This window comes from Myzus persicae, unplaced genomic scaffold (assembly GCF_001856785.1).
Source record: "Myzus persicae strain clone G006 unplaced genomic scaffold, MPER_G0061.0, whole genome shotgun sequence".
Taxonomy (NCBI): Eukaryota; Metazoa; Arthropoda; class Insecta; order Hemiptera; family Aphididae; genus Myzus; species Myzus persicae.
Window position 1 is genome coordinate 545,324 of NW_019100647.1, and position 23,270 is coordinate 568,593.

Sequence of the window (23,270 nt, forward strand, 5' to 3'; positions counted from 1 at the left end):
ATACATTTTTATACCAGTTATTTAAACACAGGTACTATTGTGAACATTGTTCAAAAAAATAAAAATTTTGTTTACACAGTAAAATGTTGTTTCTTATTTTACGTTACACAATATTATGAATACGATTTTATTTATTTCAAAAGAATAAGGGCTCATGAAAATTATTAAGCAAATTTTTTTTATTATTTTAGTTCCAAATGTTCAGAAGAAACATTCATTCATCTAGCAGATAATATTAGGAAATCTGTAAAGTGTTATGTCTTTTGTTGTTTTAGTGTTTTAGTTAACTATAATTTATACACTAATACAGTAATACTTATCTGGTTCTTTATTTATTGTATAAGCTACTTTAATCATAATTTCAGTCACACAAGTGGGTTGTGAACGGAGTTTTTCCAAATTAAAATATATTAAAAATTACTTTAGAAACTCAATTACTCAATATCAATTAGAATGTTTTATACTCCTGAGTGTAGAAAAAGATATTTTAAATTCTATTAGTACAGATAGTGTAATTTATAAGGTTGCATTAAAAAAATTATTAATGTATTAACTATAAAAAATAAACAAATCTATACTAAGAGTACCTATATTACTTATTATATACCTAGTTTTTATTGCATTGTTGTATCAAAATAATATGTTGCTGGCTCTTATTTTTTGGGGGCCCTTATTCAAATTACTTCCCGATAAAAAAAAATATAAGCCCATCCGCCACTGATTGTTATTATAATTTCTGATACTTACGGATGTTGAGGTTTTTAGTGATTAATCAATATATTGTGTATTTTGTTAATTTTTCGTCGTGGAGTGGTATTATACAATCGAGCAACGTGTTTTGTCCATTAAAACCCATTAAGAATACGGTGAGTGTGTATCGGTAACTGTTAGAAAACTTAGTAAGATACTCAGACAGTCAGACACCGTGAAGCACCGATTTCAACAGCAACACGAGGCAAGTCAGTCAATTTTAAGAGACAAAATCAATTGCGAAATTAAAGAGAAAAAATAAAAACCGAGTTTTATATGAAACGCCCTGTAGAACAACACTTTAGTATTATGATAAATGTTGAAATTAAAATGTTATTTTATTACATTATATATTTATTATTTATAAAATAATAATTGCTCGGTGTTACGTTCTCCAATGTGTGCGTCCGTTCCGAGTTACCGTCCGACGTTTTTCTTCCCCGTGTTTACCACCGTAAGGCAGCCCTGTCACATTTATTTCGTGTAGGCCGAAGACTCCGAACCCCGAAAGAAACTAACAAAAATTATCTCCAGACTTGATCGAGCTCACCTGCCATCCGCTACCGGAATCAAAGCATCAGTCGGACATCAATTTTAAGCCATTTTATCTCTTAACAAAAATAACATTTGTGAGTACTAGTTTAAGTAAAAAATTATACCAGTAAATAATAATATGGCTATACTGCCATAATGCTACATGTAGATTCACACAAATAAACGTTTTTTTAATGCTATTTAATTGGTTTTTATTTGAGATTTTATGATATTATAATTAATAAACATGTTGATATTTAAGTAAATACGTAAATATTATTTGGGTTAAGGTTCTAAATGTTACACGACTTCATCACATATTTTATAATTATTGACCATATACTTAAACGCTAGCTGTGGACTGTGGTTTCAGCAGTCTTACGAATGAAGAAATAAAACGCAACACGAAATACAAAAACATGTAGCCTGTTGTAGGTACCTACCATAACGAGAGTATACGAAGGAAAAATGCCCGTCGTTCTTGTAATCGTGTTCTGTAGTAGGAGCGAATAGCATTTTAACGTACACTCTGGCAGCGTTTTGTACCGAATCAGGTAGCATACCATGGTATGCCGTTATTTTATTGTACATATTATTACATAGAAACCTAATAATAAACTTCATACTTCAGTGTACTCATACATACTTGAGTTTTTTTTTGTTCTTAAGTTTGTCGTCAGTATAATACTAATATTACCTGCCTGCATAATATTATACTATTGTTTATTTACTAACACTTTACATTATCTTCGCTACCTACGCAACTAATCAAAAAAAACCAAACACAAACCGCAGGATATGATTTATGAGTGGGTGTACAAAATAATATGTTTCAATGTTTAAAACTACCTACCCATAATATAATAGTGCAATATGAGTATTTAAACTAAATTAAAATATTAGAAACATACTTACAGTATTGTTAGTATATACTATAATATACTACATTACTGCCTATATGGCGTGCCGTTGTGCAGTGCCGCGTGCATGTATAATATCAAGACAATAATCTAAAAGTAAATGTCGATAATGTCAGTATTTTTATCGTCGAACATGGCAATACATTTAATAATGTAACATCAATCATGCGGCGGTCAACTACATAAACATTAACGTTTTGTTGATATTTTGTTCCCTTTAATTCTATTTCGTTTTTAGTTTAAAAAAATGGATTCATTACTATCAGCCTGCAGATTTATTAATATGTATACCTACATAACAATGTAATATTTAATTGTTATAATTCGATTTATAAACATACGATTTTCCTATATTTGAAATATAAATGTCACGATAACCTTTCACTTTTCAGTTCACCGTAGGTACCTATGTGAAATTTATAAATATGTATGAAAATTGTAATATGATCAATGTTTATCAATATTGATCATGTTCAATAAAGGGCAAAGTTCATGCCATCAAGAGTTTAAACTTTAAAATAATAAATAAAAATAATGGAAACCATTCAATGTGTTTTCAAGTGAATCACGTAGATCACTGTAATGGATGCGTTAAATTGGAATTCAATTATCGGAATAGCATTGTATATTTGTATACCTACGAAAAACGATTATGAGCGTGGCGGTCTGACAGCCAAAGTTTATTTCACGATATTATGTTCTTTGATATTGCTGTTAAAGTAACTTATTTTACCATTAGTATTATATGGTAGATTAATGTTATCGCTATAGAAAACATTGCGTGAATAATTATAACAGTGATACAAATATACACTATTTCTAGTATATCATATTACTGTCTACTGATTCAATTCACTGTATAACAGTGTGAATAGGTAATATTAAAATAAATATCTTGAAAAATATGTTAATACTTACTGTATACAATTTATAATATACCTACATAAAATTCTTAAATCCCCCAGCAATGTTTTTTAATAACAATGAAACAACTAACATCTTCATACTTTGTTTAAATATCTAATAATTTATAAGTCATAGTAAAATTGTAGAGTATCAAAGAGTTCAATTTTATTTATTTCGACAAAGAACAATTTCTCTTGTTACGTACCAAATAAAATAAATGAAATAAAATATATTGAAGGTTTTGGCTACTTGAAAGTACAAGTTTACCGGTGTAGTAACATCGGTTTTGCAGCCCCCAAAACGTGATAAAAAGCAGAAAAAATATTTTATACAACACTCACAGATTATAGTAAATTCTATCCATTAATCGATTGGCTGAGAATCTAATAAAATAATAATAACTATATTGCTTTTATTGCTGTTGTATGAACACCGAATTGAGTTGTGTTTAAGTAAAAGTATGTACTGCGGCGAGTCGTCCATCGATTCACAAGAGTCTGAGATTGAATCCGTCAATTGCGTCGACAATGACGATAATACCTGTTACTAGTGTTACTGTATTAAACTAGTAAAGTAAAAACGTTAAAAGAACACTCGTTAATGAGGTGAATTTCACCATTCTTAACACATCTAGGTTTTGTATATTACCTATACATGCATAATGAATATATATTAACACAAATAATTTCTTCACATGAAAAACTTTCAGGCTTTGTAGAATAAATATGCCGGAATATTGTAGATAACTGTTTTTTATCTGAAAGAAGAACTGCCTGCATTGAACACCGATATTTTACTTCATTTCAAATAATGATATAAATAAATTTGTAAAAATACTTAAGATTGTCATTTTTTTTTTATAGCCCTATAAAGTTTAAGATAAAAATATTGAAAAACGGAGTTAAATGCGGGCTGAAGAATATTTCCCACTGTTAATAAAAAGAAATCAAATTTAGTTGAATCAACGGGACAGTAATACAGTATCATTATTCCCGTAATGTATTTTTGAGGACAAAATTGCATTACTTAGCACTTTTAAGTTCTCAGGCACTGTGGTGATAATAGTAATGAGTAATGACTAATAACATTATCTATGTACAAAACTACAAAATAAACCTTAATTGCTTTCAGATTATGTATTTAGTATAATATTATTGTTATTAGATATGTTATCGACAAACTAGGGCAATTTACGTTTTGGCTTTGTTTTTAGGATTATTATCCCGCTTTCACTGAGTGTTGTTGTCAATATTGCCATCGTCACAATAATGACATGGGTCGTCGCCGTTCGTTTCACGGGAACGAGTAGGTACGGGTGTGGCTGCGGATCACTGTACGGAACTTGCCGAGAGGGACATAGTGGGCAGGGGACGAGTGGTACCAAGTCGTAAGTGATTCGTACTTTATTTTCTTACGCACGCGCACAATGTAGTTCAACTAATAATAATAATAATAATAATAATAATGATTATTATTATCAACACGCGCCAGCGCTGCACCGTCGGTCGTCGGCGCTACACTACCGCTGTACTCGGCGTCTCGGCGGTACGGGACGATCACACACGTGCTGGTATTACCGCAGCCGGTGATGCTGCCGCCGCCGCTTTATTATTATTACTATTATTATTATCATCACCGTTGCTATACATTACGGTCTAATCGTCATTCGTCAGTTGTACACGCGTGTCTTTAGCGTGCGTGCGCGTGTTGCCGCCGCCGAGTTACTTTATAAAAAGTTGACGTTTTGACAGCATCACAATCTCAAACGAAATCGTGCGATTATAGCGGTGTCTGCGCGCCGCCGTAAAATCTAAAATAATAATCTAGTCGATATTATAACATGATATTATTATTACTATTACACAATTAGGTATTATATTATTATTTTTACGGATGACGAGTGCGCTTGTTGAGATGTGCATTTTTTTTAAATTATTGTCACGCCGATGAATCATTGGCGACTGTAAAACGTTGTAAAATCGTGTTTTGTCGATTTCGTCGTAATCGCCGGCGCCGTCGTATCTACATCGGAGCAAAGTCTAACAAGCGGATCGCAATAATCTTCGCTCGTCGCCGGTAACACACCACATACACGTCATTTAAACTATACCTATTTCTGTCGTCGGTCACTGCGAAACTCACGACGGCGACTGCCACCGCTCACCGCCGAATACGAAAATAAACGCGTCCGACTGTCAAGTCGACTGTTCCCGGGCACAGGTCGGCTCGCCGTCGTAAGCACTAATAATAAACGGACTCGAAGGCGGACGGGCGCGCCGACGACGACGTCGTCTCCGTTTATTACCGCCGCCGCCGCCGCCGCCGCCCGACGTATTCCGCCTCTAATACTGTTGTTGTTAATAATAATTATCATATTATTATTCGTTTCGTGCGTAGGTAGTGTAGCGTTGTACCGAGTGTTTTTTAGTTTTTTAATATCATCGTCTCCGTTTCCGCTCGACGCTATCGGTTCGACTACCATACGTGATTTAATCGTACTGCACGCACTCGGCTATATTACGACATCGAATTGATATCGTTTAAACATATTTTTTTTATAGGTACAATACATTTAGGTCTATCTATGTCATAGTTGAAAAACTTTACGTTCAATTCGAATTCGTGTGCGATATTGTCTTAACGTATATTAATATACCATAACAGTGTGTAATCACAGTAGGTGTAAAAAATAATTACCTTGAATAATTACTATCTTAGTATTCTTTTTACTGTGGTATGGTATTATAATCGTAATTTTAATATTATTAGCCGATAATAAGCTTGGTCGCGATATGGAATGTCGTCGACCCGTCATTACCGGCGGAGTGTTGCGATCGCCTCCGTCCGCTTCAGCGGCACCGCTGACGGTAGCTGCGAACCCGAGCGTCATGCGGCATCGGGGCCGCCGCCATAGTCGACCGTACGATTATGCTGACAATGTTGTTGACGAGTACAACAATAACAACAACAACAGCAACGTGACCGCCGTGACCACGATAAACAACACGACTCAGCTCATGGACGAATTGGAACAGCTGAGGACCGACAACTTTCAGCTCCGGTTGCGCGTCTACAACGCAGAGCGACGGGTAGACAGGCTGTCGGCAGCCGCACTTGAGAGAGACAGGAAGAGGCGCAGCGACAATACGGATACGGATAGCGACGACACCGACGCTAGTAGTGACCACGCTGAAACTGACCACAATAACGCGGCGGCGAAAGCGACTGCCGAAGCGGCCGTGCGCACCATCCACGACTTGCTAACCGTTAACCGGCGATTGCTGGCACTACTGGCGGCCACAGTGTCTGCCAAAGCGGTGTCCGTGTCCACCGACGACAAACGACGGTGGCAGCGACTGCGAAACCATATAGAAGAATACGCCGTAGATGGCCGGGTAAAACACGAATATTATTAAGACTCTGCATATCGTATATTTTTTCGTATTGTGATTATTAAACATTTTTTTGTTGTCATACAGAACTGCAAAGAGAAGACAAATGAAGACGACGATGAATTTCATGACGCATCTGCTACGGACTCCGAGACGTCGTGCAAAGCGCGGGTTGTATCCGAAGAGCGTTCTGCGACGAGACAGAAAGTTCTGCGTTCGCCACCGCCGCCACCCCAGCCGCCACCGTCCCCACCACTCGAGACCACAAGAGTGGACGACGAGGGTGCCGGTTCTGAGGTGTCTCGTCTACGGGGACGGTGCAGACGGCTGGAGCGGTCATTGCAACAACTAGTCAACACGGAACTGTGGGCACGGAACCGACAAATTGGCAAGCTCGAGCAGCAGCGATACGTGACGCAGGTGGCCGACGCGGCCGCACAGAAGGACAGGAGACCGACAGAACAGGCGGTGGTAGCTGCAGTTGCAGCTCAGTCACAACAACATCATCTGCAGCAGCTCCGCTTGAAAGCCACACCGTCGAATGCTTCGCCGCCGGCGACTAAAGGAATCTTGGTGATACGATCGGCCGCGGAGATACCAGGCTGCAGCACCTCAAAAATGTCAGCAGCTGCCTGCACGGAGTCGCAAACTGCAGCATCTTCGCCGAAGGTAGCCACCATCACAACGCCGCCTCCAGTGTTGCCGGACTACTCGGAAGTGAACTTTTTTTTTAGCTGCGACGAAGAAGATGACGACGACGATGACCACGACCGCCGAGAAGACTCCGCAGAGACCAACTGCACTTCGTCGTCAGAAGAGGAGACCACGGATTCGAAAGACTTCAGGGGCGACGAACAGCCGGTGCGGTTAGCTGCGGTCGGCACTCCCGCGGTGACGTCATCGACAAGTAAGCGAAAACGTCACTGTCGACCGCATCATCGGCAACCACAGCAGCCAATCAAGAGCGTCGGCGATTCCGCAACCGTTAGTACAACGACGTCCTCATCAACGGAGTCTGCGGCCGCGGAGGATGAGGCGGACCAATTGAACGGTGGTAGTGTTATGACAACGGCGACTGCTACGTCACCCTGTACCACTCGACGTCATCGGACTGTAAGTGGCGGTAGTGGTTTGCATAGAAGGCGCCGGTGCAGGCCACCTCGCCGGTGTTCGACTTGCGGCCGTTGCAGTGGCGGTGTGGACGTGGCCGCATCTGATCGTCCGAGACCGCCGTCAGTGGCCGACGTACAAGTGCAGTGCGGCAACGGAAACGTGGCGGTCGACCACAGCTGCAACAGTGATCGAGGCGTCGGTGAACTGCAACTGCAACAGTTGCGCCACGAACTGGACGCCCGGCGGCGTGAAAACGGTCGACTGTACGACATGTTACTGAGGCTGCAACGCGGAACGCGACCGGGTGACCGAGGAAAAGGCGATGGTGGTCCTAGGATTCCGTCTCCCGACTTCTCGGACTCGGATTCAAATGGTTCGCCCGAACCGTACCGGCGGGCTGCCGGAGTGGTCCGCGGCCACATCGCCGACCTGTTGCCACCGCTCCTGTCCATGCGGTAGATTTCGGACGATGATGGTGGCGACGGTGGCGGCGGAAGCCATCAGCGGTACCGGCCGGACGGTGCGGAACAACAACAGCAACAACAACAACAACAACAACAGTTGCAGCTACTCACTCGTCTCCGGGAACGCATAGTGGCGTATGAACGGCGTGAACTCAACGGCGGTGACGACCGCTCAACTGCAGCGGTGCAGCAGTCGGCTGACCCGTCGGACGACGCCGTCCGCCGTATGGACCGCACTGATCTGGTGAACGTGGCGCTCCCGCGGGTCGTAGAACGGCTCCGCCGAGCGCTCGTCCCCCTGTTGCAGCATCGGCCGGAAAATGTTGTAGCCACAGCGTCGACCGGTGGTGGATCAGTGAACGGGACCGGTGATTTGATCGTCGATGGCGTAGTATCACCGCCACCCAGTGGAGGACGATGACAAAGATTTTATAGGTAACCCTTGGCCCCTCAATACCAGTACATTATATTTTGAATACTGTTTTAATATTTTTCCGAACGACCCTGCAGCTTGCAAAAGTAATCGAATAAAATGTGGTTTGGTGGGTTGGTTATTCAGTTTTTATTTCTTATATAGCTATATATACTGTACACTGTATACGTTTGTTTTTTTTTATCTTGCGACACTTTTAAATTTTTATATGCCAAATGACTATTATTATTATTGTTAATCTTGTGATGTATATTGCAATATAGGTACTTATAATATACCTATACTAATATATTAATTTGCCAAAAGGCTTATTTCGTCTCTAGTGTGCCAAATTATTTTTTTTTGTACCTACACTAATGAATAATGAATGCTGGCATTGTATATTGGTATATTATATTCTACCTGTATTTTTTTGTATGTATTATAAATGAGTAAACGAAAAAATTGATATTTGTATTTTACTTATTGACTAATTATATAATATACTCATAAATATACTTGTACAAGTGTTATACGTCGTATATTTCTACTGCCTACTTTAAACATATATTAAATTACTAACTCAATAAACGTTTATACTGATCAATTATTTTTATTTATTAACATTACAACAATTATACACCTAAGTCAGCCAAGTGTCAACACAGATTTTTTTAGGCATCGTTATTGATGACATTCATTTTTCTGTGAATTAGTACATCACAACATTTTAAGACAAAATGATCAATTCTCCGTCTTAAAACTGTATTAACCTACTACAGTCTAGTATGATATATAGTCGCTATATTCGCTAGGAGTAAAGGCTCTGATGTGAATTTATTACCATCACAATCACACCGGGAATGATTCAGCAATAAATTAAATGATTATATTATTTAATGCAATAACCTCAGAGTAAGTTTTAACAGTTTTATCTTTTATATCCTTCATTTTTTTCTAAGACATACTTAAATTTTCTTTAACCTAGAATACGTTGGCAAATAAATTATTATTACCGATATATTAATAACATCAAAAATCACGACACATCTATTAAACGATTCTCCACCATTGGGAAAAATCGTAATGTGAACATTTTCGACGCAGTTATATTTTAGTAACAAAATTAAATAAGAAAGAACTATTTTTATATTTTTATCACTTGAAGTATACAAAAATTGAAAAAAATTTGAAAATTACAGTAAATTGCAATGTAAAATTAGTCAGATTAGTGATTCGTATACATATATTTGATCAGATTTGATTTACCTGATATCAATAAAAAGTTGCACTATCAATTAAATCCGGTCTTTGGTTATAACTTATAACATGTCAGTAATAATTTATAACACTGGAACGAGTGTAAAAGTATCTTTTAGACGCAAATACGATCACTATATTACCTATAATATTATATACGGACTGTATAACGCTCAGCGCTCAGGAGTAGGTTTAAGGTATACCTAACATTGTCTTTTGTCATAAGTACCTATATTATTACGACATCATCCCACGGTTAAAAAAAATAAATCCATTAAAGTCATACTTATAATCAGTCAGCAGAGAAGTTTGAATACACTAAAAAACTATACAATAATGTGTAACATTATAAAAAAAGAGACTTAGTAAAATAAATACAGTTATATGATTATGATGGTCTGCAAAAATAACAACAGTTATTGGAGTAAAATGACAAAAATATATACGGAGAAAAAACCAGAAAATCTTAATACATTTTTTTAAAAACTAATGTTTGAAAGAATTCACGCAAAATACATTTTAGATTCTGAGTAGAGAGATGAATAAATTAATAATAATTATATTAATGAATATATTGATTTTACATTGATGTGTTTTTTTTATTTTATGAATTTATGATAACTACCTACTAAGTAGTCGAACTCGAAATAATGCTTTGATCATCAACTTTGAGGATTGTTTCTGATAGAAAATTTGTTAAGTTCCTTCTTTTGAGAGTTCAAAATGAAAAATCACTAATACTTTTCAAAAACATTAGGAAAGACAAATAAATAGTTAACGAAAACCAGGAGTTTTTACTCAAAAGTCAAAACCGATTTTTCACAAGATCGATTTGGTTTTTAGTTTAGTAAGTAATTACCTTGACATTTTTACCAAATGTTAGTTTTATCATTTTCTAAACATAATAACATTTACAAAATATTTTGACACTTTTGAGCTGTTAATAGACATTTGAAATGTTGAATTTTTTTAGTTTTTTTTTTTAAATTTAGATTAAAAAACTTAAAATTGTAAACAATGTGTTTCTTATAAGTTGTTATAACAGCAGTTCAAAAATATTTAAGGTACATATCTACGATTTTATTTTATAAGTATTTAAAATACAAATTTTGACAAAATTCATAAAATTCAAGAAAATGTTGAAAATTATTCTGTAGTTGAAAACTTATAAAATATTTAATTCTTATAGCCAAGGATTGTAAATTTAAAACAATGTTTCTCATCAGTATCTAGTTACTTAATACTACTCACCTATAAAATACTCAAAAATATAAAAATATTCGAAATAGAATTTCGTAACTTAATATATGCTTCTAATTTATTTCAATTCAAAATTAAATTGATCGATGTGTAAAATAATATAATTCACAGCCTAGTTTATAAAATTATTTTATTATTATGGGTACTTACTTATTCGTGAGGGAAATTACGTAATAATGAGAAAAGTCTGTACTAGTTATACATATATATTTTTTAAATTTGATAAAAGTAAATTCATTACAGTTATTAAATAAAACCTTCTAATGCTCTATTAAAGTAAGGAAGTAGATTGCAGACAATTAGAATATTTGTTACACTATTTTTTATTGTTAATCACTTTTAACACCTGAGTCCCGTAGGCCATTTTTTTAGCCCATTAATTAGGTCCTAAATCTTATTTTTTTTTCATAACTGGCTGGTTGCATACTACCACCAATCACCATGTGTATCATGTTATTATATATCTAAAAAACTTTGAAAGCCCTTGGACCTTGAGGTGATGTAATTTTAGTACCTACCAAATCCAAAAATAACACACAAACAAAGTCCAGAGATACATAACATATTAATATAATAACAATATAATATATAATTATTATAAACTATAAAGGTATCTTTCACGGTAAGGCAGTAAGGGCCAGTAAAGTTGTACAGTCTGTGATTAAAGTTAATCACAGTTTAACCGGCCGAATCTGGCCAGTTAAATATCTGTTATCAGCTGATTAAGCGTAATCGGAGTTTAATCACAGACTATACAACTGGCCCTAACCCTAAGGCACAATAAACTAATATAAAGGTGCTCTATAGACACTATAGTCACGGACTAAGAATAAACTGTGGAACTGTGGAAGCGTGATGGACTGTGGACTCTGGTATCTGAATCTGTGTATTAATGTATTATTAATATTTATTACTCTATAGTCTTTCAGATATAAACAATAAATTAATTTTTTCATTGCATACTTTGTGCCAATACATTTTTCTTGATAGAAAGGGGCTTCTGTCGGATTTTTTTTAAATGGGCAGTAAAGTTCAAAAGTTTGGGAACCATTGCTTTACCTATTACTCTATTCTGTACTAAACTGCATATTATGTGAATTACTTTTTATCACATTTTGCTTATCACTCGACACCGGTTATTTTGTGATATCAATTATCAGTAAAATCATAGATTATGTGAAAATATATTTATGTTTTCATATAATCCGTGGTAAAATAACTAAAATTGCGTTCGTCCAATTTTCAAAAAAATATTTTAATTTTTCATAGTTCATACAAGACGTCATGTCACTTACTCACATCTAACTAGTGAAAAATTAAAAATTGAAATCGAAAATATTAATATCTGTGATTCATATCTGTAATGTTATGTATCGTAACTTTTTAAGACATTATAATGTTAAGAGGAAGTCGCATCCGCATGTGTTGTCTTCGTCTTACACAAGCGTACCTACGACAAGTTATGATCCGTTATGATCATTTTAAAATGAACAGTTTCAAAAAAGTCATAAGCATAACTTACTTAAATATAATAATATCTATAAAAGCCTACATGGAGCCCTCAATGGGTAATAATCTTACCTTTAAATTTTATAAGAAGTCAATTCACTCTAATATTAAAACTAACAGCATACTATTGAAACTTTTAAACAAAAATTTGTTATGTCGTAAGCTGGATTGGTATGTATCGGCCCGTCGAGATTTTCACTTCTAAGCGGCCCTTTTACATATTCACTGGCTCAAAATTACTTATAGCATTGTTACGACCTTTTATCGGTGGCTTGTATAGGAACTGAGGTTTTCTCAGTAGTTTGTCTAACTAATCCGACCTAGGTCTTACATGTATAAGACGGAGACAATATATGGAGGAGTGACATCATCTTAAGTTAAATCCTCAAATAAATAGGTTATTGCTTAAATTTCTAGGTTGAGTTGAACGTTATATTATAATTTGTCCGGCAGCATAAGACATTGTGAAAAATTTAAGACAATAGTAACCGGTTACAAGGGTTTTGATTTATTTTACGGACCATTTACTATGGTATTTTTTTGTCAATTACATTATTTTGTTTCTTTTCATAATTTAATTTTTTTCGATTAGAATAAGTGTTCCAGATTGCTTAGCTGGCGTCGTTTGGCTATAGGAGTAGCCTATTGTCAAACAAAAACTTCTGATCCTGATAAGGTCGATCAACCAATAGTCATAGAATTGAATCAAATAGCCGAACAACTGACCCATAAGCATTTGTTACAACAAACATGTACTATATCAGTAAACTGTTCTTGTCAGATGATTACAATAGCATTAGTCGCACTCAATGATGCATCACAAAAATACAAGTAGGTACCTCTATTACGTATATACTAGAAAAGATGTAAGAGGCTCAAGTCTCAAACTTACAAAAGTGGCAGTTCTTAAAACTTAAGTTCCAGGGGCTTGAATTTTCTAAAGTGAATTTCTTTACTAATTTGTTTGTACAATTTTTTTATTTTAAAACAGTGCCATTAGTTGCTTATCCTTGGTAGTATCATAAATATGTATCACTGTTTAATATATATATTTTTTTTTTTTGCTCGTAAGAGATGAATTAATTAGGTGTATGGATTTATTGGAACCCAATGATTTGTTCGATGAAAAATTAGAAAATGATGTTATGGAGTCTCGATATGATATTGCAAATGCAAAATCATTTTATTTAGTTAGTACATTTTGAAATGTTCATGCAATTTTACTATTTTATACAATACGATTTATCTTAATTTAAAGGATTCTATTAGTGCTATGGATTGTGCTTTACAACTAGGGAAGTCAAACGCACTTATGTCTTATACAGTAGCAGCAAACACTGTATTCAATAGCATGTCTGAAAAACTTTACTCCGCTGAAAGAGAGGTACCTACCATATTTATTTTATGTTTTTTCACCTCAAAAATATGGAATATATAGTTATATATTTACATGTATGTTTCTATTGTTAGTTTCAGTCTTGTACTGAAGAGATAAGAAAATTAGAAGACAGATTGACTAAATTATTGGCAGACTCTGTGAATCCATCTAAACATGAAGAAAGTTAAATAATATAATTATGAAAATTATAAAATAAAAAAATATATTTATTATCAGCAATACATATATACATTGCATAAAACATTTATTTAATATTTGATTATTCCTGTGAATTATCACTATTTGAAGATTCACCACTTATGTTGTCAGAATCATATGATGAGGAGTATCTTTTGTTGATTGGCTGTCTTAATAGTTTTGACTTAAAATAATTTTCATAATTATCTTGATCCTCACTGACTTGATTTAATTTTGCTAATAGTATGTCTTTTTGTGCCCTAGACATGGATGTTCCTGGTAATTGAATTAAAGCAGCAGTTTTATGTTGGGTTTTTTTTTCAAAATCATCTTTTACGGTTTTTAATAATCGTGATTCACTTTCCTAAAATGCAATTAATATTTATTAACTGTACTTTACTGTAACTTGATTAATGATTATAGAATAACATATAATTTACATAGGCGTGTCTAGAACTATTTTCAGATCTGTCCTAGTATATAATTTTAGAAATTCACTGATTCAGTTCCCCTCCAAAAAAAAAAAAAAGTTTGAAAGTTAATTTAAATTAACAGTTCTAGCAAGACCATGTAAATATGCCTATGATAATTTATAAGTTATTTTCTGTACCGTGATTTACTATCTCTTTAAGTATTTACTTTTGTCAACTTAGCCAGATCATTGTCTACCCAAGACATACTGCTCGGTTTTGTTGATGAATATGATTTTTTATTTATCACAGCACTAGAAGATTTTATTGTATTATTTTTTATCTGCCTAATTGTATTCATTTTGTAACTTTTTGATGAATATCTACTGTTCTCTTCAGAATCTTCATTAAATGTTTCTGGTTTAAGGGATATTGACCCATTAGTTTTGTAAAAAGATTCATCTATTGCATCACCTTGTCCATCATGTATGGTTGATATAGGCTTTAATACACTATTTAATTTGTAAATATATTAAAGTTTATTAAAAATACAAGATTTACTTACCGAGATACTATGCTTATTGAATCTTCAGTTATTCCTTTTCTAAAGCTTTGTCTTGAACCATAGTCTTTAGTCTTAAGTTTATCCAAACATGATCTTAGATTTTTGTTTTCATCTTCTAAACGTTTGACTTCGTGTTGTAATTCTTTGATTTTAATATTTTCTAAGTTCATATGGTAACTATGAGATTTATTTTGAAGTTCTAATTTTTTCATTATATTCTAAAATTTAAAAAAATTATATTTACCTATAGCTATTCATTAGTTATTGGACAAATAAATTTACCAAAATTTTATCATCTTGTTTTTTTATTGTACTTAATGCTTCTTCTAACTGATCTGATAGTTTTTCTTTTTTACTAAGCTGTTTATTCTGAGATAGGATTAAAAGGTGTTTGTACCGTTTTTGTAAAGCTATTGATTCAATGTTCTGTGATTTATATCTATTTTCCATTTCTTTTAATGCAATTTTGAAGTTACATATCTGGCTATTTAATGTGCGTATTTCCTCTTCATATGATTTAATTGCTTGTGGTAATTTGGCTTGTTTACCTTCATACCTAGATAATGCATTTTCGTACCGCTTCTCTAGTGTTTTCAATAAACGGTTTTCTACGATCAGTTCCTAAATTATTAATACATAATATACTAATTGTTGTTTTAACTATGGTTTTATTTTAAATAAACTCACTCGCGTTTTCATATTTGCTTCAATCAGTTCATTCTCGAGTTTTTTGATACGCAATATATGATCGCTAATTAGTAAATTATTGACATTTGATGCTTTTGATTGAGCTCCAGTACGGCTAGAATAAGTGGTTTGATATGGTGTATTTGATGTGCCTGTCAAAATATTGCTTAATAAAATTAATTCTATAAAAATATTACAACTTGTATAATTAAATAATAAACTTACATTGTCTTCTTCTGGTGGCCGACAATGTATGAACACGTATTGGTTTTAAAACTTTCTTTTTCTTTCGATTTTGATTCTGAGTACTGTTTACTTTTTTGTTACCAAATACAGGCAATTCCATGATGTACTGCCCAATAATTTCTCTAATCAGTGAATAAATAAAAACAATTTACACATTAGTTACATTAGGGTGAAATAATATACACATACTCAGGATATAGGCCATCATTAGAATGTAAAACGGGATCATTCTGATCTTTATTCATTGGATATGATAAAAAAAAAATGTCCAAATAAAATAAAATTATGGTTACCTATGTAATATGTATGAGACTTAATTAGATAGGTAATAAAATATTAATTATACAGTAATGGATAGTATAAGTTCAATGCATAAATATTATTGTTTAAAAACAATATGCTAATATGTGGCCCATTGTTATTGATTTTTTTCACCCGTAGCAACAGAAACCGCTTATAGCATACAGTGTACTAGGCCAATATAGTTTACATTATTTTGCATGAAAAAAAATGAAAATATCTTGATTACAGATTACATAATTAAATACATGGTACCCATAATATTATATTATAAATTATAATTTATAACAAATACCTACCTGCAATATTACAATTTACAGAATATACAATTTTTATTTTTTAACTTACCAAGATAACAGATTTTTTCCCTGAAAAAGTTGTAGGTAGGTACCTATTTTTAATAAAATATTTGTTGATAATATGATAGCAGTATAATACAGGTAGGTACTGACTCTTAAAATGTAGGGAATCAATAAATTGCCTGTACTATAATATTGTACATGTAACAGGTACCTACCTAAGTGTTCAAGAATATGAACACGTTACAAAAAATAAAAAAGTGTGCTATGAACTTATGACATAAGTATGACATTAATTGGTATGTAAATTCAGGTAGGTATAGACCAAAAAAATCAATTAAGCTTCCATAAAAAAATAACTGAGTTAGATAAGAAAATGTATTATATATATGCAATTTACCTTGGACGCGAAGTAGTACTTTTTGTAGAAATCAGTATGCGAATACCTACGTATTAAATACCTTCCTAAATACCTATACAGAATAATTATCGATCGATTTATACATAAAATAATATATTGTCTAGAAAAAATGTTCGAACTTAGTGATACTTTAGTACCTACCTACCTACTTATTTATTTATATTCCCGACTTTCAAGGTTCGTGAGTTGTGTTATAGGTTCTGTTAACTATCTCGTTGGCAAACCATAATTTAAAAAAAAAGGAAATCTAAACAATTTGTAACGAGAGTTATGAAAAGTTGGTACCTACCTAATAATAGTTCTTTAGATGCTAGATACAGTTATTATTTAAATGTTGATAAAGTTAAGTATTTAGAACTTTAGCAACCGAGCAAGAAAGTTGGATGTAGCAACTCGCAATTCTCAGGAATAAAGTGCCATGCTCAAACACCTGGGGTGAAGCTTCACTATGGTCTAGGGAGGAGTCCATATATTATTCTGTTTTGCCCCCCCCCCTAGATGTTAAACAATTTAAATTAAATGAAAATATTACCAACATTTTTATTTGTGATTTGTTTTAATAATATTGTTATATAATCTTATAATATAATATATATTTGTATTTTGTATACAACCTGACACATCACACAATCGTGGTAAATAATCGATAAAGTCTATCTTTATCTATATACAAATTAAGAAATTAGAAGGTTTTAGTTTAAATAGAAGTCCATCATGCCAAACGCTTGTGATATACCTATCTAGAAATACCCCGGGGCAATAGCCAATATTCCTTGGTCTCGAAGGAGGGTGAGAATTCGTGATATTGTATCTGTGATTAGGTGGATTGTGTTGTGTTTGCGACGGAAACAGAATTGTGATTTCGGTAGGTAATATTATACTATGTTGGTAAATTAATGGTGTAGTTCTACGTAAAATAAGTTTTTCGGAGAGCTTTACAAATGTGGGTAGTAAACTGATAGGATGATGAGAACTGGTGAGGTGTTTAAGCTTATTAGGTTTAGAGCTCATTATACTAACTGAATTCTTCCATGTAGGAGGGAAGTAAAATAAACATTTAAGATACAACATTCAAAATTATTGACTATTGATATTAAAAGAATAAATAGGTACTCTACGACACAAATAATGTTCTCTCTTCACTATAGGTGCCTGTTGTGAACATTTGATAAATCTGCTGAAATAATGTAGGTACTCGTAAGTTTGTTCCATGTGAAACCAGTTTTTTATAATATAAATTCATTAAAACGCAACGATAGTTGTTTGTACTACAAAGGGACCATTTTAAAAATAATTAAGTATTTGAATTAATTTAAGATTAAATATTATGATAATTATTCTTAAAATGACATTACAATTGCCTATTTTAAACCCCTTAAATGGCTGAACAGTGGGTTTGCGTTTGTGTCTTGTGAAATTAAGATTAATTTTAGTTAAAACATAAGTTACAACTAACTAACTAAGGTAACCTATTTCTATTTTCTTAGTGTATATAGTAAATTAGATTTATGAAACATAAATACCAGCCACCTTTGGTTGAAGTTAAAACTATATACCTACCTACTTAGATCACAGACGAAACTAATTTATTACTCGGGATGGGTTAAGCCCAGACAAAATATGTTATCTTCAATGAGGCAAAAAATTAAAATATATTAATTAAGACACATTTTTGTATAAGAAAAATATGTATATAAATATATATTGGCATATTGCTATGTAAGTCACTTACAAGATTTTCTTGAAATTAAATAAGAGTGATAAACAGAACATGCAAATATGAGAACGTGGATGAAACTTTGGTCATTTATACATAAAAAATAATAAAGTTTATGCTTTAACGAGTTTCAAAGTTTAAAGTTAAGTTACTTTTAACAAAGTTGCATAACGAGTTATTATTTCCCAAGTTAAAATTTGTGCCATAATATTTAGCTAGTTAGTTTTATAGTCATATTAAGTAGGCACTTAAGTTTTTTTTATTATAATGAATAGCATAGATTAAAAATATCATATACCCTACCCTCAGTGGCGTAGCCAGGGGGTAGGCTGAGGGGGCTGCAGCCCCACCGAAATGTTAATAAAATTTAAAAATTATTTTAATGGTCTATGGTATCAAAAACTAAACCACCGCTGTGTAAAAAATTGATCAGCCCCCCCCCCCCGAAAAAAAATCCTGGCTACGCCACTGCCTACCCTATAACTTTTCTGTTAGTTAGTCTTATATGTAAAGACAGGGTTTTGCATACAATGCATGTTGCTATTATAACATTACACACATACAGTCAACAAGTGTCCATTAATCATTAGGTACTTGGTTGACTAAATAACAAAAGTTTAGATAGCATTTGGTATATTCCGACTTCAATGCATGTCCTATACATTTTTGAATACTTGGTCACTATAAATAGAAGCAAGTAAAAAAGTACAAAAAAACAACTAACACAAAAAGGGAACAAAAAAAATTATTGTTTATATATTATATGAAATATTTCACATTTTAAATGTTATCTGATGAAAGCTGCAGAAAATTTAAAACCATTTCATTCAAATAGAACAATATTTAACACTAAATGTACAAATGTTTTAAGTAAAAAACAAGGATTATGGTTTAAAAATTAATTTCTAAAATAGGCGCTTCAAGGTAAAAGCATTAATTTCAACAATTTGTTTGTTCGAAGTTATTCACAGGATGTATAAGTGAATTTTAAATATGCACCAATAACCAGAGTTGATATTAAATGTGTGTATAGCATCAAATCAAAATTATGAAATACAATGAAAAAAATGCATTTTATTCTTCATATTTTAACTTTTTTTAGCACATATTAGCATGCATAATGCATATTTAACAATTATAAGTGCATATAAATCCTGTCTTTAAGTTCTAAGTATTATTTTTACTATATATTCTTGTATTTGTGAATGTTATATATTTATTCTACTTTGCTAATTGTCTTGGCATGGATTCTATAATAAATATTAAGGAAAATATTGAATTGGTTCAGTTACTATTTTTTCTAATTAACTTTCAACGTTTCAACTTAACTTATTTTGTTGTGTCTTAACCACAGCGCAATGGAGGGGGCACTTAATCTAGCTGGTTGTCTTTCCCCTCTACCCCTGTGTCATTTATTAAATAAACAACCAAAAAGAAAATACTGATTAAAACAACAAAACAGGGGGCAGCTAACCCCTATATATAATAATATATTTTATATTAACTTGACATAATGAGTTAATACATTAGCTGAGATTCCACCTTGTAAATTAATAATATAATTTAGTATTTACCATTTATTTATAATATATTAATATTTATATTTAGGGGAAAACTAGTTTTTATAATATCATATTTCATTGCAATGAAAGATCTAGGCTTAAAAATGAAGTTGATTTCAATTTTTAAGAGATAGTAGTGTAGCACAAATATTTATAAATTTCAAGTATTAAAAAATATATTTGAATTTTGATAAACCTAACCACTCTTATTTTAAAGTAAAATTTAAATAATTCACATTTCTATTTTTAATTACATGGATTATAAACATTTTAAATTGTAAAAATATTCTTTACTTAAAACTTGCATTATGGATACTAAAAAAATCTAAAAAATTGGTGACAGAACACAGATAATGCTTATTTTTTTAAATCATAAGTCTCTTAACTGTAATTATTATGGAGATAACAAAATCGTATACCACTTATTAACACACACATATGTCTACTATACTTAATATATATTTATACTGGGCATTTGAAATTCATCTAATTGTTGTTTATAAATTACAAAATAATTGCAATTTTAACTTCCAAATAAAATATAAATAAATAAAAAATATTTGTTATGTATGTTCAACCATTTTTTTTAAATTTATTAAATGATTAACTTATTTTAGCTATATAACAAATTAAAACATTTTATTACTTTTTACTGTTGCCTGTTGCTTTACAAATAATTATGTTTGACAAACACATTTTTTTCTACAGTAATTTAAGAAGGTGAATTTTCAAAAAGCATTAATTTAAAAAAAAATTATTGATCATTGGCAAAGTCAGCAGGGTTCTTCCTCAAGCTTTCGTGGTGGGCATGTACAGCCCAATCGTAGACGATATAACCAACAATCATTGGTGGAACAATGTAAGGTATATTAGAGGCAGTCCTTTTAATGGCATTGGGAACTCCATGAGAAAAGAGTCCTTTGAATGCTTTCTGCTCAAATGGAGACAATTTGGTAGTAATAACTCCACGGATGTCACTTTTCAGCTCTCCTAACTCTCCACCCATATTCTGCAATTAGGAAATATTATGTATTAATACAAATTAAGGCAATTAACAAAGAATTTATAATATTAGCGAGGTTAAAATAAAGAAGTAACCTTAAATTAGTGAATTAGTGTATCACTTTTTTTAAATACAAAATGTATTATGCATGTAACTAAAAGTAATGAAAATTACAATAGGTGATATCAATTAACTGGGAAATTAAGTATAAATATAATTAAAAACAAATTGCTAAAATATTTAGTCGAATCTAATCTTATTGTAATGTGCATTACTCTATATGCTGGATAAAAACATTAAGGCAATTAATTTGACAATCGGACTCCGTACATTTTAATAAAAAGAGAATTTTTAACATGCAAAACGAAGAAGGCATCCAACGCCCGCTACGTCCTGACGAGATTGTCTAGGTCGTTAGTCTCATCACCCGTTATCGCGTAGGACACTCGATGTGGTGTAAAACAACGTACGCACTACCTTGTGCTGCTTTCTACGGTATTTGGTATAAACATAATGTAATACTTACGGTATTTTCTTGAGGATCAGGAACGTGCGAAAATGGAACGAGGACGTGAAAATACGGCGGAGGACGACTGAAAATATAAAATTATAATATCACAAGTCAAGACGGCAGGACGTGAGCGAGCGGCAGCTATCAAAATTATATCGCGAAAAAGTCGAGCTCCGTATCAGCTGTTTGCGAAAACAGTGCATGTACGGCAGGCGGCGCGGACGTGTACCGGGTCACGGCAGCACTGTGGGCCTTGTTTTTATCACGACGCCGACGACGACAACCACGGTCGACAACTTACTCGCGGTGGCAGCTGACCAGACTATCACGCATTCACGCGCACGCGGACGGATACTAATGCGCGGGTGGGTGGCGGGACGGACTACGCGTCTCGCACAGGCGGCGGGAATACGCAGTTCGTAATTCTGGTTCGGTTGGGCCGTACGTCCCGCGGTCGCTATGGCTGCCAATGCGGCGTATCTAGTCGTCCGCGCTCGCATAATTTTCGGACTTGCACACCATCGCCGGGACGTCACCACCGGTGGGATCACGAAAATTTGCCGGACGTTCGACGTAAGTGCCACGCAATTAAGTCGGGGGGAGAGACGAAGTGAAAATGTACTTTGAAAATAATATGTGCAACTTGTACCTATGTACAATGTACAGCCTCTCTGCAGTTGTAGGTTGAAGGTTCCTGCCTACATTATGGTATCATTTAATTTCGACAGCGTAGCTCGTTGGGAGAAATATTAACAGACAGACGCACATCAGCTGTCCGTAGTACACCACACGCAGCTGTTGAACGCGCACTGCTGTTTTTATTTATGGATTAACGATATATTTATACGATTTATGGAATTATACGCAGAGCCCTTCTTAGGCATTTCCGGGTTCGGGCTAATTTTTTGGTGGGGCCCCTAAACTTAAATTATAAATGTATTTTTTTTGGTATATCGTTTTTAATATTAAATTTATTTTTCAGGTTTATAAGTAAATTAGGTATAGGTACCATAAGTCTATAGGTAATTATTTCATGTATTGCTGTAATGTACGGGGGGGCGGGGGCCCTAATTATGTCGAAGCCTGGGGCTGCAGCCCACTAGCCTCCCCAAGTAAGGCTCTGCTTATACAATATGTACGGATTGTCCGCTGTGTTCGTGACCCACACAGTCACACCTACCTCACTTCCGAATAAGTCCAATTAAAGTTCGAACAGGGGGAAACACAGTAAGCCTGGGGTTGGCCCTAGGCCCCCAGATTTTACTGAGGTTTTATCCTTATGTACGTCGTATACATTTGTGCTGTCTTCGATGTTTTGGGTATTTCTTCGGCCATTTCTATACACTTTATTTTCATTATAATAATATATACCTACCTAATAAAATATTCAAAATAACTATTTTTTTATGATAATTAATTAAAAAATAGTCTTGTACCTACTTCTTACAAAATA

The 23,270-nt window shown here is 33.5% G+C and overlaps 5 protein-coding genes across 9 annotated transcripts in view; 3 read left to right on the forward strand and 2 right to left on the reverse strand.

The window, feature by feature from the left end:
* The first annotated feature begins 4,614 nt into the window (after positions 1-4,614).
* Positions 4,615-9,098, forward strand: LOC111038768 (general transcriptional corepressor trfA-like). Its single transcript, XM_022321997.1, has 2 exons — positions 4,615-6,505; positions 6,590-9,098. The coding sequence occupies exons 1-2, from the start codon at positions 5,903-5,905 to the stop codon at positions 8,072-8,074; spliced, it is 2,088 nt and encodes a 695-aa protein (XP_022177689.1). The 5' UTR covers positions 4,615-5,902; the 3' UTR covers positions 8,075-9,098.
* Positions 9,099-12,182: 3,084 nt separating this feature from the next.
* LOC111038849 lies at positions 12,183-14,146 on the forward strand. 2 transcript variants are annotated; one of them, XM_022322120.1, is made up of 6 exons: positions 12,183-12,376; positions 12,938-13,052; positions 13,113-13,351; positions 13,593-13,710; positions 13,779-13,904; positions 13,991-14,146. In XM_022322120.1, the coding sequence occupies exons 2-6, from the start codon at positions 13,050-13,052 to the stop codon at positions 14,084-14,086; spliced, it is 582 nt and encodes a 193-aa protein (XP_022177812.1). In that variant the 5' UTR covers positions 12,183-12,376; positions 12,938-13,049; the 3' UTR covers positions 14,087-14,146. The 2 variants fall into 2 exon arrangements, with proteins under 2 accessions (XP_022177812.1, XP_022177805.1); XM_022322113.1 differs by having other exon boundaries at positions 12,183-12,579; positions 13,991-14,103.
* On the reverse strand, positions 14,105-17,518 carry LOC111038832 (lebercilin). Of its 4 annotated transcripts, none has more exons than XM_022322082.1 (7): positions 16,653-17,518; positions 15,984-16,126; positions 15,759-15,910; positions 15,354-15,692; positions 15,072-15,289; positions 14,736-15,018; positions 14,105-14,460 (listed from the first exon to the last, which is right to left on the reverse strand). In XM_022322082.1, exons 2-7 carry the CDS (start codon positions 16,102-16,104, stop codon positions 14,179-14,181), a joined length of 1,395 nt encoding a protein of 464 aa, XP_022177774.1. In that variant the 5' UTR covers positions 16,105-16,126; positions 16,653-17,518; the 3' UTR covers positions 14,105-14,178. The 4 variants fall into 4 exon arrangements, with proteins under 4 accessions (XP_022177774.1, XP_022177784.1, XP_022177767.1 ...); XM_022322092.1 differs by lacking the exon at positions 16,653-17,518 and adding an exon at positions 16,604-16,646; XM_022322075.1 differs by lacking the exon at positions 16,653-17,518 and adding an exon at positions 16,194-16,324.
* Positions 17,519-20,571: 3,053 nt separating this feature from the next.
* Positions 20,572-21,968, reverse strand: LOC111038823 (cytochrome b-c1 complex subunit 8). Its single transcript, XM_022322067.1, has 2 exons — positions 21,833-21,968; positions 20,572-21,312 (listed from the first exon to the last, which is right to left on the reverse strand). Exon 2 carries the CDS (start codon positions 21,307-21,309, stop codon positions 21,058-21,060), a length of 252 nt encoding a protein of 83 aa, XP_022177759.1. The 5' UTR covers positions 21,310-21,312; positions 21,833-21,968; the 3' UTR covers positions 20,572-21,057.
* Positions 21,969-22,211: 243 nt separating this feature from the next.
* LOC111038815 (calcium uniporter protein, mitochondrial) overlaps positions 22,212-23,270 on the forward strand; it is a 74,329-nt gene continuing 73,270 nt past the window's right edge. Inside the window, exon 1 of the mRNA XM_022322056.1 lies at positions 22,212-22,390. Coding sequence (XP_022177748.1) covers positions 22,277-22,390 — 114 coding nt within the window. The 5' untranslated portion in view covers positions 22,212-22,276. The remainder of the gene's footprint in view (positions 22,391-23,270) is intronic.